The following is a 19,741-nucleotide window of genomic DNA, read 5'->3' on the forward strand; positions in this document are numbered from 1 at the left end:
CCACGGCAAAAAAAATTCATTCATTTTTATTCATTCATTTCAACAAGCAAATATCAGATTCAATTAAACCGAGAAAAAAAAAAAAAACAGTGCATTTGTTAAATGTAAAAAATCCCCAAACCCAGGTACATTTAAATACAGTATTGTTGTAAATAAATACATTCAATTCATATAAATAAAGAAACGTGAAAGAAAAACTGTCCAAAATGATATAAAAAGTCTAATTGTTTTGGTTGGAGGGTATGATTAAAAAAAAAAAAAATCTCTGTGTGTATTCAGCACCACATCGCACGCTTTATTCACCGAGGCACAATTCACTTCATCTTCTATCCGCATTATTCTGTCAAAACAGTCACACACACACACACACACACACACACAAAGAGAGGGAGAGAGAAAAATAGGCTGCAGAGAGGTGCTGCGCAACACAAATGTTTCTTTTTACCCAAAAGAAAGAGCGTGCATTGTGCTGCTGGAGGCATTTCCCAATTTGCATTTAGACAAATGTGCGTCGATGAGATTGATTAGACTCAACGACAAAAAAAAAAAAAAAAAAAAAGTATGTTTCAGCAAACAGACATTTTATAATCACAAAAATACCTATTATTAAAAATGTCATATTAAATCTGTTTCATAAATAGATATGACCTTTGAATAGGCCTGTAATCATTTATACACTTCAATCTTTGTTGAAATGAAATGTCTGAAGGAGAAAATGCAAAACATTCACTTTTCTTTTTTTAAACTTAAATATTCTACGTACCACAGAGCGTTAACACATTATTTCGGTCTCATTAAATGGGCATAAAGATTAGTTCAATTAGCTGTTCAGAATAAAAAGCAAATAACTCTCAGTGTGAAATGAAAATACAGTACATATTACTCAAGCATATAAAAAAAAAAAATCTAACCAATTATCTTTTTGAAATGTTAGGGCAACTTTTTGCATGCATGGCAACTGCATGTTAATTTCATTGAAGTAAAAAACGGCTGATTCTTAATAGTATTTCTGTGCAGTTACAGCCTCGGACTGGGAGTGTCTGAACTGTGTAGGAGTTTAAAAAAAAGAAAAGAAAAGAAAACTTGCCAGATTTCAGTAAAACTTCACACTAGTCTACCAGCATTCTACGGCAAATATGAAAAAACCGTTATGAAAAGCACATTATTAGGTTTTACTTGCATCTCCGGTTGTGATTTTCTTTTAGGAAAGGCTGAAAGTTGTTTTCCGTACATGGGCTGCTACTGAATGGAATTTTAATGATCATAATGTTACAATCGTCATTACTATATATATAAATATATAGATTAGGAGTGTACTCCTTAATGCCAACCTAAAGGGATCCTACAAGCTCATACTGAAAAAAAACAAACAAAAAAAACAACTCATTCCCTCAGCAATCAATTCAGTAAACTATTGGATGTAATACATATTTCAGAGGAGCAAAATATAGAAAGGTTGATGGAACTGGTTAAAAGGTAATGTGATGCTAGGTTTTTTGTGTCCATTTGTTTCCAAAGAAAAAAAAAAAACTTGCTTCCATACATTCTTTTTATGAAAATAAATCCGTATAGAGAAATTTTTATTTTTAAGATTAAGTACTTAAAAAAGTACTTTAGATTTAGACAAAAATGTGAAGTGGTGCAACTTTATCATAAAAAGAGTGGGAGCCATTTTAAGTGAATGAAGTGAAATGTTGACGACGGTGCAGATTAAATTCTGCCGTGAGTCCGTGCATGGTGGTCCTCACTGTAGACAGAGGATTCCAGCTTTGTCGAGGTGAGAACTTCGTCCTGGTGGCACGGCCACACCTCACCTGCAGCACTGACAGTCTTGAGCGTGGTCCGGACCTGGAAGCCCCGGTTTATCTGATGAACTCGTCCTCAGATGAGCAGTCTGGTGTTTCCTCATCGCTCTGGTCCAGTTCAGGAAGGTCACCCCAGAGCAGCAGATTCAGCCCTGCGTCAAGGCCCAAAGTGCATCTCAAATCATCTGTCGTTTACAACTCACACGTTGTAAGCTTAAAGGTCCCCGGACACGAAAATGTGACTTTGTGAGATTATTTAACATTAATACAATGGCGACAGGTGTAAAGAGTATTTTGGTCGTTCTGCTTCACCGTCCAGAGCGGTCGTATCTGGCATTTGTCCCCTTATGACGTCATAAGGGGAAAGGTTACCTCCCATTTCTCTGTGATTGGATGTAAAAAGTTCCGTCACGCGAGACTCTGAAGAACCAGCGGGTTCATTTTATTTTTCCTGGAAAAACGTCAACACGACTTCCTGTCTGCACCAAACATTATGGTTGGCGAACGGTGTTGATGATGCTCAACTTCTATAGGCCACTCTCCTCCTCGTCCCGCCTCTCTCCTCCTCATTAGCATTTAAAGCTACAGACGGTGAAACGGCGTGTCCTGGGAAACCTCATTGTGGGACTGGATCAAAGTGGCTGTAATTCTGCACCAAGAGACTTCAGATACAGAATTAGGGGACTGACAAGACCGATATAAAAAATGTCAGGGGACCCTTAAACTGAATTAAATGCAGTAATACAGAAAAGAAAATTGGCAAATTTCAATAACTATTCACTGAACTGGCACTGCGCTCCATACCTGAAGCGTCCAGCCTGTTGGTGGTGACAACAGATTCACTGTTGAACATCCAGAAGTGTCCGTTGTTGCAGGACAGCAGGCAGGGCTTGCATGGGGCCACCACATGATACCCAACAACATTCCCGCTGCACAGAGAGAAAGGCCCGGAAACAATGAGGTGCTGAAACGGCATTACGTAGAAATGATGCGAAAGCACATACCACTTCAGGCAGGCAATATCTCTCAGCTTGCATTTGCAGCTGGTCGTAGAGTAGCAGCTGGCGACGAAGTCCACCGTCCTGCACAGAAAGAAAAGGAACGTTACAAATTTACAGCCATGACCGTGCAACTGAGGAGATTGGGGCCAGGCTGCCGCTGACATACTGACATTTTTCAATTGCACTTCCTCCCTTAAACTAGCAGGCAGTCAGCTGATTAGCAAGTAACTACATTTGATTTACATTTCCAGGGTACTGGTGTAATAAAGCAGCAATGATGGCGGTGGTGGACGAGCGGTTAAGGAAGCGCCCCCCGTAATCAGAAGGTTGCCGGTTCCAATCCCGAGCCACCATGGTTCCACTGATCAAGGGACCATCCCCACACACTGCTCCCCGGGCGCCTGTCATGGCTGCCCACTGCTCACCAAGGGTGATGGTTAAATACAGAGGACACGTTTCATTGTGTGCACCATGTGTTGTGTATCACAATGACAATCACTTCACTTTAAAAAGAAGCATAAACTACAACAGTGCACAGTGTAATATGCAGAGGTCATAAGTAACATTAAACAAAAAACAAAAGGGGGGTCCTAGCAGCCTAGTGGGGTAATACACTCGACTATGAACCAGAAGACCCAGGTTCAAACCCCACTTACTACCATCGTGCCCCCGAGCAAGACACTTAACCCTGAGTGTCTCCAGGGCGTCTGGTAAATGCTGTAAATGTAAAAGTACAATAGAGAAAAAAAAAATGTAATAAATTCAAGTGAATTGAAGGCCCGAGCAGAAATGTACCTGTTGGGCGGGATGTCGGTGGAGAACAGCTCGATCTCCGTGTCGGCCAGCAGCACCGCCTTCATGCCCCTGGTGCACAGCAGGCCGTCGCAGTAGGCGCAGTTCAGCCGGCTGACGCACTTGTTCTTGAAGCTGGACGCGGACATGGCGAGCGGCGGCCGGGCGGTCTTTAGAAGCGCAGAGAGCGGCTCTGTCGCCTCGGCGCTAGGCGGCTAATGCTAACTGGCATCGCAACCCGGCCGACTCGCCGCTTTAGTTGCCCCCCCGGCGGTCGCGGCTTCCTGTATTTCGCGGTAAAGAGGCGACGAGTCCCGGGCCACCGGCCGCACGGGTCCGACGGCGACTCGCTTTGTTTACACCTTCCTGTCAACTTCCGGAAACAGTTCAAACGCATCCATTCCTCCTTCTCATTGGCTGACCGCACAACGCGTTGCGCATCCATCTCTGTTGCTGATTGGTCCAAACCTATCTAGCCTGACATGTCATTGGTTCAAAGGAATTCTCGCGCTGCGCTTCAAAACTGTTCTTCTCGACTCGTTTTCGACCATTTATAAAGATTATCGAGGAGTTTTAATGAATCGAACGCTTTCGTCGCGCAGAGCCACCTTGTATTGGCTGGTTTTGTGAACACGTGACGAGAGCCCGCCTCCTTGCGTTGAGACCAATCTCTCGTCTGATTGGTCGGATTTATTCCTCGGCCAAGCCATTCGGCCAATGAAAAAAAGCGCCTTCCACGAAAGTGGGCGGGGCTGCCTTTTGGGGAGACATCAGCGAAATCTCGACTAGTTGAGGGAATGCAGGACGGGCGGCGCTTTCCCTCCTCTCTCCCCGCTCCGGAATAACGCGAACGGATGGGAATCGGCCCTCGAGGTAAATTCCCGTCAAAACGGGCCGGCGCGGCGCCGTCGTCCCCGACTTCCATTGAAGTTTTGAAGCGGTGGGAGAAGTGGGGAGGGGGTGGGGGGTTCCGCGGACACAATGTTGCGCGCAGTGGCGCGCTTTTAAACTTCCTATAGAAATGATGATGATGATGATGATGAACGATTTGTCGCTCATCAGCGGGTCCCCGGAGTTTTATATACACGGTTTTTATTTAAGACGCCGTCTCTGTCTCTCCAGCAGCGCGTCTGGACACGGACTGTTCCCGGATCAGCATGCGGACCGACTGAGGACCGGCCGGAGACCGTAACGCCGCCAGAGGAAAACGCCGACCGAGCGACCGACCTTCCTCCCCCGCGGACCCGCCGAGAGCCGAGCCCGACCCGCAGGCGCAGAGATGACGAGCTCCCCGGCCAAATTCCGCAAAGACAAGGAGATCATCGCGGAGTACGAGAGCCAGGTGAAAGGTGGGTGGCCGCGGCGTCCGGTGCCGGCGTGAGGATGAGGATGGCGGGGCTCTTTCTCCCCCTTGTTCTCGGCTGTTGGTGGGGGAACGGGGCGTTTTCTCCGCTCCGCGTTTTTTTTTTATTATGGGGCGGGTTAAGGTGGGAGTGGTCGGGGGGGGGGATTTTTTACTGTCGCGTGTCCGCCGTTTCTGCGGGGGGGGTCACCTTTGGTCCCCTGAATTGGCGACAAAAGGCGCCGCTCCTCCGCGCGATCTGGAACACAATGCGACCCCCCCCATCGCCAAAATCTTCTGACGTTTCCCGGAGAACACGTCCAGATATGAAGCTGTGACGTCAGCCGCCGAACCCGGGTTCGATCTTTCTGGGTCAGGATCTCTCAGGAAGTGGCTGGGCGAGCATGGGGTGACACCGAGGTCACGCCGGTGGGACTTGGTGTTCCAGGCTGCAGTACCAGTTTTCTTACTAATTCCCTTTAATGCCACCCCTGCTCTCCACATGAGACTTCTCGGATGAAATGATGTCATCGCGCCTCTTTAGTGCTTTTGTTCCCAGATCTCTGCGTTCCGAATGATCAAATGTCCCTCTTCGCAGGACCGGCTTTGTTGTTGCGCTCGTGTTTTGTCCTCCTGTAATCCCGGACTACACCTCCCGTACCGACGTCCGCACACAGGGCCATTGAGACCAACTTGTGCCTGCGGGGCGGCGGTGGCCTAGCGGGTACGAAAATGGGCACGTAATCAGAAGGTTGCCGCAAGGTGCCACCAAGGTCCCCTTGATGACGGTCCTGTCCCCACACACTGCTTCCCGGGCGCCTGTCATTGTACACGTTTACATTTACGGCATTTATCCAGAGCGACTTGCACTCAGTAGTTACAGGGATACAGGGACAGTCCCCCCCTGGGGACACTCAGGGTTAAGTGTCTTGCTCAGGGACACAATGGTAGTAAGTGGGATTTGAACCTGGGTCTTCTGGTTCATAGGCGGGTGTGTTACCCACTGGGCTACTACCACTCATGGTGCCCACTGCTCACCAAGGGTGATGGTTCAATACAGAGGACACGTTTCACTGCGCCACCGTGTGCTGTGCTGCAGCGTTTCAAAATAACAATCGCTTCACTTTCATTAAGCGATAATCGTAAGTGACAGCGCAAGAGTAACGTTTCACAGAAAAACACGTAGACACCAATGAGACAGGCAGCGTTACACTAGTGAAATGTGCAAAGTAAAATTGTACAAATACTGCTATGCAAAATGGAACAGTGCAGTAATAGATGATATTACAGATGGATAATCATACAATCTAACAGAGTGAGAGTGAGTGTGAGTGTCAGCGCAGAGTGGAAAGTCCCTGATGGTTCAGGTGTCTGATGGCCTGTGGGATGAAGCTGTCACAGACTCTGGCACTGGATGGGTGGTAGTAGTCTAGTGGGGTAACACGCTCGCCTATAAACCAGAAGACCCAGGTTCAAACCCCACTTACTACCATTGTGTCCCTGAGCAGGACACTTAACCCTGAGTGTCTCCAGGGGGGGACTGTCCCTGTAACTACTGATTGTAAGTCACTCTGGACAAGGACAATCTGGACCGTCCGGCCGCATATTTCTCCTTTGTGACGTTGCTCAGTGGCACCTTGGTGGTTCAGGATTCGAACCTTCAGCAGTCCAATTACTTTTTCCGCTGCTTTTTGATTATTTTAATGTTTGTTTTTTTCCAAATGAAACTCTAATCATGAGGAAGATGAAAGGCTGACATCTGCTTCATCTTTTTATATTAATAAATAAAAGACAAAGGAAGTTGGAGTTCTAGATGGTGTTCTTCATGCTGGACGTTATGGTCGTATCATTGTGTTTATGACTCCAGTTTTATTTTCGCTCTGCCGTTCTCACTCGTCCTTTGTTAGAGAGAACAAGCCGACCAATCAGAGGCAGAGGTGTAAATTCTGATTTACATACGCTGCGGCGTCTTGTTTCCTGTTAAGAGACGTGTGAGAGGAGATGCGTGGAACCCCGTCCCGGAAATGATGTCTCCTCAGCGCCGGGCCTGTTGATCAGAAGCCCGCTGGGTTTTCCACACCCGGAAGAGCAACACGGCGCGGACCTCCCTCCCCGTCGCAGGACGTCTTCGCCTGGACCCATTAGTGCGCGGGGAGGCGGGGTCTGCGGCGCTGGGAAGGAGGAGTCGACTTGGCAGCCCTGCGGAGATATCTGGATTTTTAAAAACGCGCCCCATTGTTCTCCAGCTTCCGTTCCCTGCTCGCTTCTCCCCCGCGCCCCTTAAAAAGAGAGAGGGGGCGCGTGACCTGCCGGTGAGCGCGCCGTCCACAAGTGTTTGAAGCCATCCCGGCCTATCTGGGGTCACCGCTGAGGTCGTGCTCCGCCCCCACTCCTCGACACTGCGCCGTAACGAGCCGCCACGCCTGCCCCGTCGAGCGAGGGGGCGGGACTTAACGTCAGATGCCGCTCTACGTGTGTGTGGGTGTCCCAAAGAAAATGCTGACTGACTTAAAATAATCTACCAGGAAGGATGTTTGTTTAAAGAACTGGAAGGGAAGGACTAGAACACACACACACACACACACACACACACTCGTCCTGTTGATATTGTGTGCCTTTCAACTTCTTGTTCTGTGGCCAAACGGGACTCCATTTTGTTAAAGGAACCCACCTGTGGACGAGGTAGTCGGACTCGTTTTGCTCTCAACAATTAAGAATTCAACTCGCAGTTAATTACACAAGGAACTTAATACCAACATTCAGTTTTCTTTTCTGTGTGTGTGTGGATGTGTGTGAGTTGCCCAGTACGGACAATCATATGTACCGATTTAACCATTAAAATGGCACTTTGAAGGTTCTGCAAGGTTCTTTAACTTCTTTAACGTGACTGAGGGAATTGGTCTTCCCATGACATCATGTTAAAAATGCTTGTTTATTGTTATTAGAGGTAATACCTTATTATTAAGGTGATACCTTAATAACATGTTCTGGACAAATTACAATCAGTAGTTACAGGGACAGTCCCCCCCTGGAGACACTTAGTGTCCTGCTCAGGGACACAATGGTAGTAAGTGGGGTTTGAACCTGGGTCTTACCCACTAGGCCACCACCCCACCCACCCATTACACCAATTTCCACCACATTTCTTGTTAAGTAGCACGTTTGGGAAATCTTGTCACAGCGGATCATTCAGTTGGGTTCGTATGGGCTAAAACCCCAGTGTCTCCCCGGCGACGGTCACATGGCCTCGTTTGCCAAATCGGCGCTAATTTCCTGAGGAAATGAAAATGGCTCCATTTGACTTTCTGTTCCTTCTGATTCGTTTCCTGCACCTCCTGGAACCCCGTCGCTTCGTTGAAAGGTAGACGGGGGAGGGGCGTGGCACTTTTCAGCCCCTCCAGCCACCCGCGGGATCCTGAGAACGGGCTAAATGGGTCCAGCCCCGCCCATTGGCGTTGCTCGGTTAACCCCTACCTGTCCTTCCCTGTCTCCTCCCCCGTGAGCGCCGCTTCCTCGGGTAACGAGATCGGTTGTCGGCTCGCGAGCCGTGCGAATTTCCCAGCGGCCCTTTCCCAGAGTTGACGCGCAGTGCGTGCCGGAGGGAGGGGCGGAGCGTTTGCTCATTAGCATATTCCCTGGTGTCCTGGAGGGTCCTCGTCCTCCGCCCGTCATTTTAATCCGTACAAACGCTCGACTGACGGGTCCCTAACGGAGGCCGGGTCCATGTTGTTTATTCATGGTGAGGAGGACCTCCTCCTGACGCCCCTCGTGTGTCTGCTGGGCTGAGAGAGGTGTGAACCTTCACTGGTCTCGCAATGAGATTACGATTATCGAAGCATCGGGTGACATCACGTTTTCAGATACGTCCGGATTTACACGCAACTGCGGAAAGTCACCAAGCAACGTCATTCTGATCGATCATGCTGGGAGGAGCACGTTCTAGAGGTTCTAGCTCCAGTGGATAACCTCCTGGTTGTCTGAGCTGTAGAAGGTGGGCCCGTAATGGAGAGCAGATGTCGGGGCTCAGGTCGCCGTGGCTGTGGGTTTGAGGTGACGTTGGAAGGCTCCCCGAGACCCCTGTGTGATTAGGGGGATGCGAGAACCCGGACGCGTTTCAGAGCAGAGCTGGTCCTGGTCCTGGTCCTGGTCCTGGTCCTGGTGGCGCAGCGGTAACGTGCGGCCGTTCCGGCTCGGGCCCATCGGCTGATGTTGTGGTCGCCCTTCCTCCTCGTGGTCCAGACTCTCCACCACCGCTCCTCAGCGACCACACTAAGATCCTGGAATGTGAAACCTGAGACGGGGGTCCCTTTCTACGTTTTTTTTTTTTTTTTTTGTGGGGGGGCGCTCATTGTGCTGCACCCCCTTTCTCGCAGTGGGTTTGGCGGAACAATGGCTGCACAATGAAAGCATTGTGGGAAGTTACGGGACCCGAACGGCCTGACCGGGCGCTCCCTCTCCCTTCACTCTGCCCCGACGCTCGTCCGTCACGCTGAAATCCGACACACTTGTTTTTTGGAACGTTCTCTTGACTCCGGGTCGAATAATTGCAACCACATGATGGCGCGTAGGGATGAGGGCGGAGTCAGGAATTTCGCCGCGGCTACCTGGAGGTACAATCGCGTCTCCTTAACTGGGGATGAAACGCAGTAAATGGAACCCCCCCCCGAGTGTCTCAGTGGGGGGCACTGTCCCTGTAACTACTGATTTGTGAGATGCTCTTGGATAAGGGCGACTGGTAAATGCTGTATTAAGGAGAAACTTGGACCATCATGAGTCGCGTTGCCAGTGCCAGATCCTGGGGTTCTAAAATGGACATTTCTTCATGGTTTCATGACGTGTACTAATTTGAGGGCTGAAACGTGATCCGTTTGTGGACCGTGTGTGTGCGTGAAAGGTGGAGCTGTGGGGCCTTCTGTCCTTTTCGTATCATTCCAGACCATTTGTTTCATCCTCCCCCTCCACTATTCATGTCTTCTGACTGAGTGCTGGACCAGGACTCTCCAGATCAGTTCTTTCCCAGACTCACTGCACCGCAACTTAACAGCGAGGCGGAAGCGGGTGTCCCAACTGAGTTGAAAGGGGACGGTCCTAAAAAGGCCTGGCAGGGAGGATGGGACGCAAAATCTCATCAGCCCAGGGCCACTGGGACTTTGGTTCCGTAGGTGTGGAACATTCAGGAATAAATTCCATGTTTCTATACGTCCTTATACCGTATACACTGTAATAAGCCGCGTGGTTCGTAGAAGACAGGAGACGGAAGGAAAAGAGAAGAGAGTTCTCTCCTTTGCACCCCTGTTAATGTGTTTTTAACGAGGTCGTTCATCACCGCCCCCCGTTACCTGCTCCGAGCCACAGGCCGCGTTTCGATTGGTTCGGCTCGGCTCGGCCCGGCTGTGATTGGCTCTGGGAGCGACTCGTTGTCTCTCTCTCTCTCTTCTTATGTCTCGTGGGGTTTGAAGCTTTTTTTTTGTTGTTCGCGTTTTGTCGCGCTGACGGGGACATCATCGCTCCAGATGCGCGCCGATGTCGGCGCAGGGCGCGCGCCGCCGCGTGTTTTCTGTTAGCCCCGCCCGGCCCCCCTCCATGGCTCTTTCAGGCCTTTACAAGCTTCAGACCTCATTATTCAAACCAGATGTTTCTCACACACACATGAACTGTCGCCCGTTTCCTTTAACTTTGAAGCCCGGCTTTAACTGTTCTTTAATAACGTTCCTTCACAACGTTCTTTAAACGTTCTTCAGGTCCACAACGGACCCAATAATGGCTTTACCCCGGGTGCAGCGATGGAGAGGTGGGGGGTTCGTGGGGCAGGATGGCGTGGATCTGGAACGACTTGGAGACGTCTCGCCACACACACACATCAGTGTGTTCGTGGACAAAGATTCCCTCAGGACGAGATATGAGACACTCCGTACTGTTTGTGTGTAGTTTCTTTTCACTCAAATGTCCCATTGTTAACTCTCTCTTACACACACACGCCCCTACACACACACACACACACACACACACACACTTTATAGAATTGTTTCTACAACTTTTTTTCTGATTGGAGTGTGTGTGTTTCATCCAGATTTTAAATGTACACGTGATTTTGTACACACACACACACACACACACACACAGGACACGGGTGCACGTTGCACATCACACCGCACACAGCGACTCCCAACCTCACAGACCGGTTCTGCCACCGGTTCTCTGCGCCGATCGCAGCCTCTCGCACAGACGTAAACATGTGGGCTCCCTCCCTCGCAGCGTCCCCGCTGCAGCGGGCCGTAACTCCTGCCGTCACCGCGGGGCCCCCGGGTCACCTGACCCCTGTGGCGGCGGCAGGAATTTCAGGGCCGAGCTCGGGTTCCCACTGTTGTTCTCCCCAGATCAAAGCGCCGGCGCCCATGATATTCACCCGCTCGCGATTTAATCCGAATCGTCGTCTACGTCTGCGGGATGTTGCTTTAACGGCGGAACCCGCCAACATCAAATAGTTTGCCGGCTGAATGCGGCTCCTATCTCCCTACCCCCCCCCCAGACGGAATAAATTCTTGAAGCTACTAGGGGAGCACAACGTGCGGTTTGACTTCCATTTGGCTTCTCCACCGAAGTCGGTTGCCGTGAGCAGTTATTCCGGAGAATTCTGCCCTGAGGTCGATTTTTGTACGGCTCTTTACCAGACGTATCCAGAGCGACGTACAATCAGTAGTTACAGGGACAGTCCCCCCCTGGAGACACTCAGGGTTAAGTGTCTTGCTCAGGGACACGATGGTAGTAAGTGAGGTTTGAACCTGGGTCTTCTGGTTCATAGGCGAGTGTGTTACCCCGCTAGGCTACTACCACCCTATACACCTTTTACAACGGACCCCTCCTTCCAAGATGAGGTTTATTGGCTGCTGGAGTGATGTGTCGTTGGCACCATCGCTGGTCGACCTGAGTGCAGGTTCTCCTGGTCTCTCGTCACGAAATGGGATTGTGTCCTTGCATCTGGACGCCATCACCGCATGCAGTTCACGCTCGTCGTTGACCCCGACCTCGACACGACGTGGTATTTGGTATAAGCGTTCTCGAGGCACCGCACTGATGACCAGGCGGCTGGCCGTGGACGTCTCCGGAACAGAAGCTTCGCATTAGTTCAGGGGTTCCATGCGCTTGTTCAGGGGTTCCATGCGCTTGTTCAGGGGTTCCATGCGCTTGTTCAGGGGTTCCATGCGCTTGTTCAGGGGTTCCATGCGCTTGTACAGGGGTTCCATGCGCTCGCGGTGAAGAGGGAGGTCCGCAGTCGGCGTGGTTTTTACACTCTGGATGGGACCGCTGTGTTTGTGAAGCGGAGGTGTGTATGAAGTGTGTGGAGATCCGGTTCTGTTGTGTGTGTGTGTGTGTGTGTGTGTGTGTGTGTGTGTGTGTGTGTGTGTTCAAGGACTCGCTATTTTCTCGCCCTTCGGCAGTGTGGCAAGAGCATCAATTATTCACAGAGAACCGAGCAGAAAGCGGGAGGAGTTGGGGGACCGCGGCGGGGAAAACCGCAGTGGCTGCTGGAGGACGGAGTCGTCGCTTTCCGCTTCTCTTTCTTCGGCTCCTCGTCCTTCTGATAGGAGCTCCGTCAGGCCAGATCTTATTTGTTCAGCCCGGCGAGGAAACGTGTCAGGAAGGGCGTGGCCGCGGACACCGGGGCAGGGTTGCCGCTTTCCTGCTCCGGGGTCCTCTGAAGCGCCCGCTGCATTGGGGGCGGGGCTGATGCGTTTCGTGAATATGGCTTCCGAGTCGACTCCCCACCGACCGGCTATTCCAGTCGGACCATCAAAGGGACGTTGCTGCGGCAACGCTGGGCCGAGCCCTGCCCAAAATGACAAGTGGCATTTCATGCATCGTGTGAATGTGGCCCAGCATCACCCAGACACCATGATGAGAGGTGGGTCACCGAAGGTCGGGCGGTAGAATCCATCATAACCCCCCCCCCATCCGTCCACTGTTCCTGCATGCCTCTCGTATCATGGACCCAGTGCTGAGTTGTCCAGTGGGACGTGAACAGGTGTTTTTGTCCCTTCCGTCGAGCCCTTGCTGTGTGGCTGTAGAGGAGGAACTTCTCGTTCCTCCTGCCAACTGCTCATGACGTTTCTGTGTTGTCTGGAAACGACTGATCTGGAGATGATGGAGTTTAATTCGCCTTCTGGAACCATGTTCCGCTTGTTTTTAAGGGTTTAGTGTCTGGTCATTATTTGAAAGCTCTGATTAGGGGTAAACACCGGCATTAATATAATGATGCGAGGATAATCTGCCGCTGGACGTGTGGTTAGTTTGGCTGCTGTTGACCGCGAATCCGTTTTAACGGTGCGACTTCCTGATGATCTGGAGATTTGAGGTCTGGACGCCTGTGGGACAAAAACACCTGTTCACGTCCCACTGGACAACTCAGCACTGGGTCCATGATACGAGAGGCATGCAGGAACAGTGGACGGATGGGGGGGGGGGGGGGGGGGTAAATGATGGATTCTACCGCCCTTGGCGAGCAGTGGGCGCCATGACAGGCGCCCGGGGAGCAGCGTGTGGGGGACGCCGCTCGGTTCGGGTCCGTTAGCCGCTAGGCCCCCGCTGGCCCGGGGTGATGAGTCCCTCCGACGGCTCCGGTCTGTTGTGCCGTGTGTGTTTTTTATACCTCCCCGCGCCGCCGGCACCTGCTGAGGTGGCTTAAACTGAGCGCGCGCCACGCCACGCCTCCCCCCGTCTCCCCCGTCTCTTTGTCTCCTCCTCCCTTCCTCCGCTCCTCTGCATTGCAGCTTTTTCCTCGTTGCGCTTGGACCGGAGCCTGGCGTTGCCGTATAAAACCCCCAGAAGGACGCGGCAGACGCCGGGTTCTGCCGCCCTTGCCGCTTGTCGGCGTCTTTACTGCCGTTTTCTGTCCCCTTTGACAGGAACTTGGCAGGATGCTCCTTGTGTGGGTTGGGGTTTTGGGGACGCCGAGCTGGCCCACTTTCCCATGAAGCACCGGAGCAGGCCGCAGTGCGGACTTTTCAGCGAAAATCGCCCCGGCATCCTGCAGGTTCGCGATTGGTCGGTGCGGAACGTTAAATCTCGACGTGAGAAATGACCCCCTTCGGTGGGCGGGGCACACTGGAACCCATCAGCCCCGCCTGCGGGATCTCGGCCGCTCGTCCGCGGCCTCCCTCGCCGGCGAGCGGTTTCCGTGGCGATAGAGACCTTTCTGAGCCAAGCGGCGTCGCCTGCGAGCGGAGGTCGTATTTCAGCGCCGTGTGTCGAGGTGACGCAGCTGCCGCGCCTGTCTGGCCTGAGTTACTGCACCTGAGGAATTATGGGACGGGAGGGATGGAAGCGGCCCGGTTTAACAATCTCTTCATTCCGCTGCCTGCGAAAGAATAAAATATTGTGAGGAGGAAAAAAATGGGGCTTTTGTTAAAAAAAAAAAAAAACGATACAACTGCATTACACTCCTGAACATTAAATTGTGCTGCGCTATAAAATCCCCCACAGGAAGTGTGACTTTAATAACCCGCTGTAGGTAAATGACACCTGAACCTTGTTAGGTGAAAAATATGGCGGCGTCGCGCCCCAACCCTCATCCCCTTTCGCCAGGGTAATGATTATTAAGATATATATTTTTTATTTTCCTCCAAGGGCCACGGCCTTTGAAGCCTCGGCTCGGAGGAGAATAAAGGCTCGACATGTTCCGGGCGGTCTGGCCACTCGAGAACGAGCTGCTGGTTCCAGCCGCGTCGGTCCCACACAAGGCCGGCCTGTGTTTGGCGATGGTGGGGCGGGATTAAGAGCTGCGAGGGGCAAGAATGGCACCCTTGTCTCCGCTGAGGAAATGGTGTTCCATACTGAATGAGTTATGACACACACACACGCACGCACACACCAGAGTGTGATGGCTGCTGCTGTTAAAGTTCTCAGTTCTACTAGTACTACTTGCCGGGGCAGTGGTGGCGCAGCCCCGCAATCAGAAGGTTGCCGGTTCGAATCCCGAATCCCAATGATCACTCAGAGTGATGGTTAAATGCAGAGGACAAATTTCACTGTGTGCACCGTGTGCTGTGCTGCTGTGTATCACATGTGACAATCACTTCACTTTAAACTTTACTACTTCTTTATTATTACTGTCACAACTAGTTCTACTAGTACTACTACTCCTTACCACTAGAGGTGGGAACCTTCACTGGTCTCCCTATTGGATTTCACTACAGTTATCTATACATTTTTCTACACGACTTAACATTATGACATTTCATAATGTGCATGGACACAGAATCGACCACGTCTGCGTAACGACGCATCGATTACGAGATGTTATGTGGTGAGTGAAACGCTGCAGCACAGCACACGGTGACGCGGTGAAACGTGTCCTCTGTATTTAACCATCACTCTGGATGAGCAATGGGCACCATGGCAGGCGCCCGGGGAGCAGCGTGTGGGGACGGATTGGGATTCTGATTACTGGTCCCTTTCCTTACCAGCTAGTCCCACCACTGCACTTGGAATACTAGTCCCGCTAACACTGATGGCTGATGTTTCCACTGATACTCGTACCAGACGAACTTTACTCTGACCGTAAAAGGACCTGGATTTGACTGCAGTACACTGGTCCGGCTCCTCTAATCCGGAACACGTCTGTGTAAAGTTCCCTTTTTTAGTGCTACAGCCGCAAATTCTGCTGGTGCTACATAGCGGCCGAGATACGGTGCTAAAAGCCATTACCGCTAATAACGGCACCATCTTTCATTGTCTTGTAAATAAAGCAAAGTCCCATCGTGAAACGGGCTTTACTGCACGGTGATTGCCATGTGTGGAACCCGGGATTATGAACCAGACCATATCCCTGGATTTACTTGTTTATCACGGCCCAGCTTCCTCATTCCACATGCTGCCTATGTTGTCACCTGGTGTGTGTGTGTGTGTGTATGTGTATCCAGATCCATCTTTAGTCTAGCAGTAAATGTAACTCGACGTCACACGCTGGTTCTGCCACCTTTACATGACTCCATGGTCCTACTGTAGGACAAGTGGTGACCTAGCGGTTAAGGAAGCGGCCCCGTAATCAGAAGGTTGCCGGTTCGAATCCCGATCCGCAAAGCACCGTCCCCACACACTGCTCCCCGGGCACCTGTCATGGCTGCCCACTGCTCACCAAGGGTGATGGTTAAATACAGAGGACACATTTCACGGTGTGCACTGTGTGCTGTGCTGCTGTGCATCACATGTGACAATCACTTCACTTTAATGAAACTGAAATATCAAAAAGCAGATTTTGCTCGCACTGTACTGTAGTTTCCGGTCGATGTCAGATTCCAGTGGTTTGATGGTCGCCGGCGATCGTTAAGCACCCCAAAGCGAGCGGCTAGAGTCTGTTTGCATTGATCAGCCGCGCCGCGGTTTAAAGCGGTTAGTCTGATTGATTGTGTGCGAAGTGAGCGACGCGCTCTCATGCATCTTTTATGCCCGCACGCGCGTGTCCTCACTCTGTGCGAGGCCTGGTTTTCTCGGGGTGACTCTGCTCACGCAGGTGACCTGGGGTCCAGATGTGGCTGTTACATAAGAGAGAACCGCCCCTCCTTTTGTTCCCTGCACCGTTCCCGTCCCGTTCCGTGGTGTTGAAATGTGGCCGGTGATTTAATGGCCTCGTTACTTATTCAGGATGAACAGGATCAGCGGCTCGCTGCGGTTTGGACGCGTCTGTGACGCGCCGCTGCGGCGGGAGCCCTGGTATGCGGCTCACCGGATCTTCATCTTTCATCCACCGGACGACGGCGGCTGCCGAAGAAAGACGGACCGAGTTCGGGAATGAAGGAAAGAGAATAAAGGGACTGAGACGGAGTGTCCCTCCGTGTCCCCGTCACACAAAGCCCCCAGCGTGCGTCAGCAGGACCCCCGTGGTCGGTCGGCTGGACGCGGTGAATGGGCGATAAAGCGGGCACACAATGCACACACAATGGGCACCAGGCACTCCCTGGTCCCACTAATCCCCCACTGTGCTCTGTAAGCGAGGGTCTTTATCCTCCCCAGAGCGGGGGGCGAGGCCCATTCACCTTACGGCGGGCTGGTAAACACGGTGGCGCGCCCGCGGCTAAATGTCCACATTGTCCGCGACCTGCCGACGGTGGCAGGTGGCGCAGACCTGAGTCGGCGTTGATGCTGACGCCATTGTTTATAGCACGTGACAACTCGTGATACACTGCAGCACAGCGCACGGTGACACTGTGAAATGTGTCCTCTGTATTTAACAGTCACCCTTGGTAAGCGGCGGCACGTTGGCGCATCGGGATTCGAACCGGCGGTGCCACTTCCTTAACCGCTAGGCCACCACTGGCCCGTGCGTTACCTTTTTACATCGAGGTATCCTGTAGGATTGTGGGATACCAATCAGCTCTCTACGCTTTATTTTTAGCCAGGTCCTTCTCTCCACGTGTCCCTTCAGGGGTCACGACTTCTCCAGAGACCTTCGCATAGTAATGACCTAGAAGGAGTCGCCGCTGGCATTTAGGCCCAAGTCTGTACTCAGATCAACGTCGGGAAATAATGCAAAACGCATCGATTATGAGACTCATTCATTATCATAAAGACGTCGTTTACAGTGACCAGGTATGGTCTTCGAGTTTCTTCTTTTAATCTCACCCGTCCTTCACATCCCCAGTTTTCCTCAGGTCTGCTGATCAAGTCCAACACACTGCGGGAGGTTATAATGCTGCAATCCTTCACAAACTGTAGCCTCGGCTTTATCTCGACAGACCAAGAAGGTCTGTTTCGACTTTCTGCATCTCTGGGAGCACCAATATACAGTACAGGCCAACAGTTTGGAGACACCTTCTCATTCAACGTGTTTTCTTTATTGTCATGACCATTTACGTTGGTTCTCACTGAAGGCATCAAAATGGGTTTCCCACAGTCTTGAAGGAGTTCCCAGAGGTGTTTAGCACTTGTTGGCCCCTTTGCCTTCACTCTGCGGTCCAGCTCACCCCAAACCATCTCGATTGGGTTCCACTTTTTAAGTACGTAACTCCACGTGTGTTCATTCATAGTTTTGGTGCCTTCAGTGAGAATCTACCAATCTGTATGTGGGGACTCAAGTTAGAAATTCAGCCAGAAATGCTAAAGATGTGAAGATTTGAAAATGTGAGCAGTCCATCTTTTAAGCCCATGGTGAAATGCTATAAGCTCAGTCTAACGGCCTGAAATGTCTTCCAGACTCCCGTCTGAGTAAATCTGGGCCTGGAAAAATGCGCAGCCAGCGGCGGATTCCGAGTAAATCGGATAAGAAGCTGCAGCTCGGTCTTCTCCAGGCCGCTTGGAAGTAAAGATGTGTGCTAATAAAGCAGCTAGAAGACGAGCAGGCAAGCCAAGGGCTTCCACTGTGTGGCCCGTGGGCTCGTGATGGATTTATAAGGCTTGGCGTGGATTCAGGCTGCAGTAAAACACGTTGCCTGGTCCAGTTTAAAGTCCTGGGCTTCTACCACATTGTGATTTTAACATGATGCAGCTGTGGAGGTCCAGAAAAAGGACCCTTCTATGAGCTGGGATAGATGTTTCAGTTGCAGATGATCTGATGGTCTGATGTTGAGCTCCACCTTCTTTAGCTTGCGTTCCCAGTGTGGTGTGCTGAAGCTCCTGCACCTGGTTTAATGGGTCCTGTGATGCTCCAGGAATGGAATCGTGAGCTCTCACATTCGCAGGCTTCTCCTTGAGATGGTCTGTGATGATCAATTGTAGAATGCATGCCTCAGGATTCTGCAGTAATTAACCTGCCAAAAGAGACTTCTTAGCTTGCAACAATCGTGCAATGTTCTGAAGCCATGGGGGCCAGATGACACTGACGCTTCCTGTGCTTTTGTTGAAAATGGGTTTTAGGTGATAAATGGGTGCCAGGCAGTTCCAAAAAGGAAGTTCTTTTTTTAAGAGCGTTCTGCCTACAGGCCATCTGGCTTTATGGGACAACCTGCGTCACCGATCATTTATGAGCTGTGACTCGCAAACAGGGCCTCTCAAAGAGACATCAAAGATGTCTTCACAGTGGACCTCAGGACCTTAGAAGACCTTAATTCCGACGGTCTGCTTTTGCTCATCCGAACACACACCTCCTCCAACCCCCTGGTCTGCAAGTTCCTCTCGTCTCCTCAGATCGGATGTCTCCCCCGGCCTGTGTTGGGTGGCGTGGGAGATGGTTTGAGCTCCGGACCTGGGCTGATGTGGCTGATGGGAGCGGGAGGAGGAGAGCGGTGGGGACGTTCTGAGGCCGCTGCTCTCCACAGCCATTATTACAGGTTCTTCTGCGGGGTAACAATCTTTAACCCCTTCATTACAAATACAGTCCCTAATGAGCTGCAGCGGGGACATGAGTTTCGGTCTTCCAGGCTCCACACACACAATTCCAGAAAACGTTTACATTTTTTACAATAGAGACACTTTATTCACCACAGAGGGGAATTCGGTTCAAGATAGACATAGTACACACCTTATAGACGTGTAAACCTGGAGGAACCAACAGTCCAATGATGCTTTTGTGGTGCAGATTGACAGTTTACAACTAAGGGACGTTGTGTAAGGACGTTGTATGGTTACATTAGCATCCCCCACCCATGGTGGAACAGGTCATCGTCAGCATTCTGTCGCTGAAGCTGCTTCTCTGTCTCTGGATGCACCAAACACAATCTGGAGTTTTGGGAGTAAACGTTGGCTGAAGGAAGAGCGTGGTTGTCTTCATTATAAAATAAAATACTTTGTTCTCGACTGTGGGATTATGGGATTATGTTGACCACACCCAGACATGATGGCCCGAGCAGGTGACTGTGGACTCCTCCGAG

General features: G+C 51.1%; 2 protein-coding genes across 5 annotated transcripts in view; one reads left to right on the forward strand and one right to left on the reverse strand.

Moving 5' to 3' along the window:
* Positions 1 to 564: 564 nt before the first annotated feature.
* On the reverse strand, positions 565 to 4,981 carry LOC114800327 (protein FAM72A). The gene is made up of 4 exons (XM_028997523.1): positions 3,602 to 4,981; positions 2,810 to 2,887; positions 2,610 to 2,734; positions 565 to 1,957 (listed from the first exon to the last, which is right to left on the reverse strand). The coding sequence occupies exons 1-4, from the start codon at positions 3,745 to 3,747 to the stop codon at positions 1,863 to 1,865; spliced, it is 444 nt and encodes a 147-aa protein (XP_028853356.1). The 5' UTR covers positions 3,748 to 4,981; the 3' UTR covers positions 565 to 1,862.
* The window catches only part of srgap2 (SLIT-ROBO Rho GTPase activating protein 2), a 50,562-nt gene continuing 35,189 nt past the window's right edge, over positions 4,369 to 19,741 (forward strand). For 3 of the 4 annotated variants that reach the window (XM_028997503.1, XM_028997505.1, XM_028997508.1), the window contains exons 1-2: positions 4,378 to 4,471; positions 4,721 to 4,947. In XM_028997503.1, coding sequence (XP_028853336.1) covers positions 4,878 to 4,947 — 70 coding nt within the window. In that variant the 5' untranslated portion in view covers positions 4,378 to 4,471; positions 4,721 to 4,877. Of the gene's footprint in view, positions 4,472 to 4,720; positions 4,948 to 19,741 lie in introns of all 4 variants that reach the window. The other variant, XM_028997504.1, reaches the window with a different exon arrangement.

The sequence above is a fragment of the Denticeps clupeoides genome, chromosome 12 (genome assembly GCF_900700375.1).
Source record: "Denticeps clupeoides chromosome 12, fDenClu1.1, whole genome shotgun sequence".
Taxonomy (NCBI): Eukaryota; Metazoa; Chordata; class Actinopteri; order Clupeiformes; family Denticipitidae; genus Denticeps; species Denticeps clupeoides.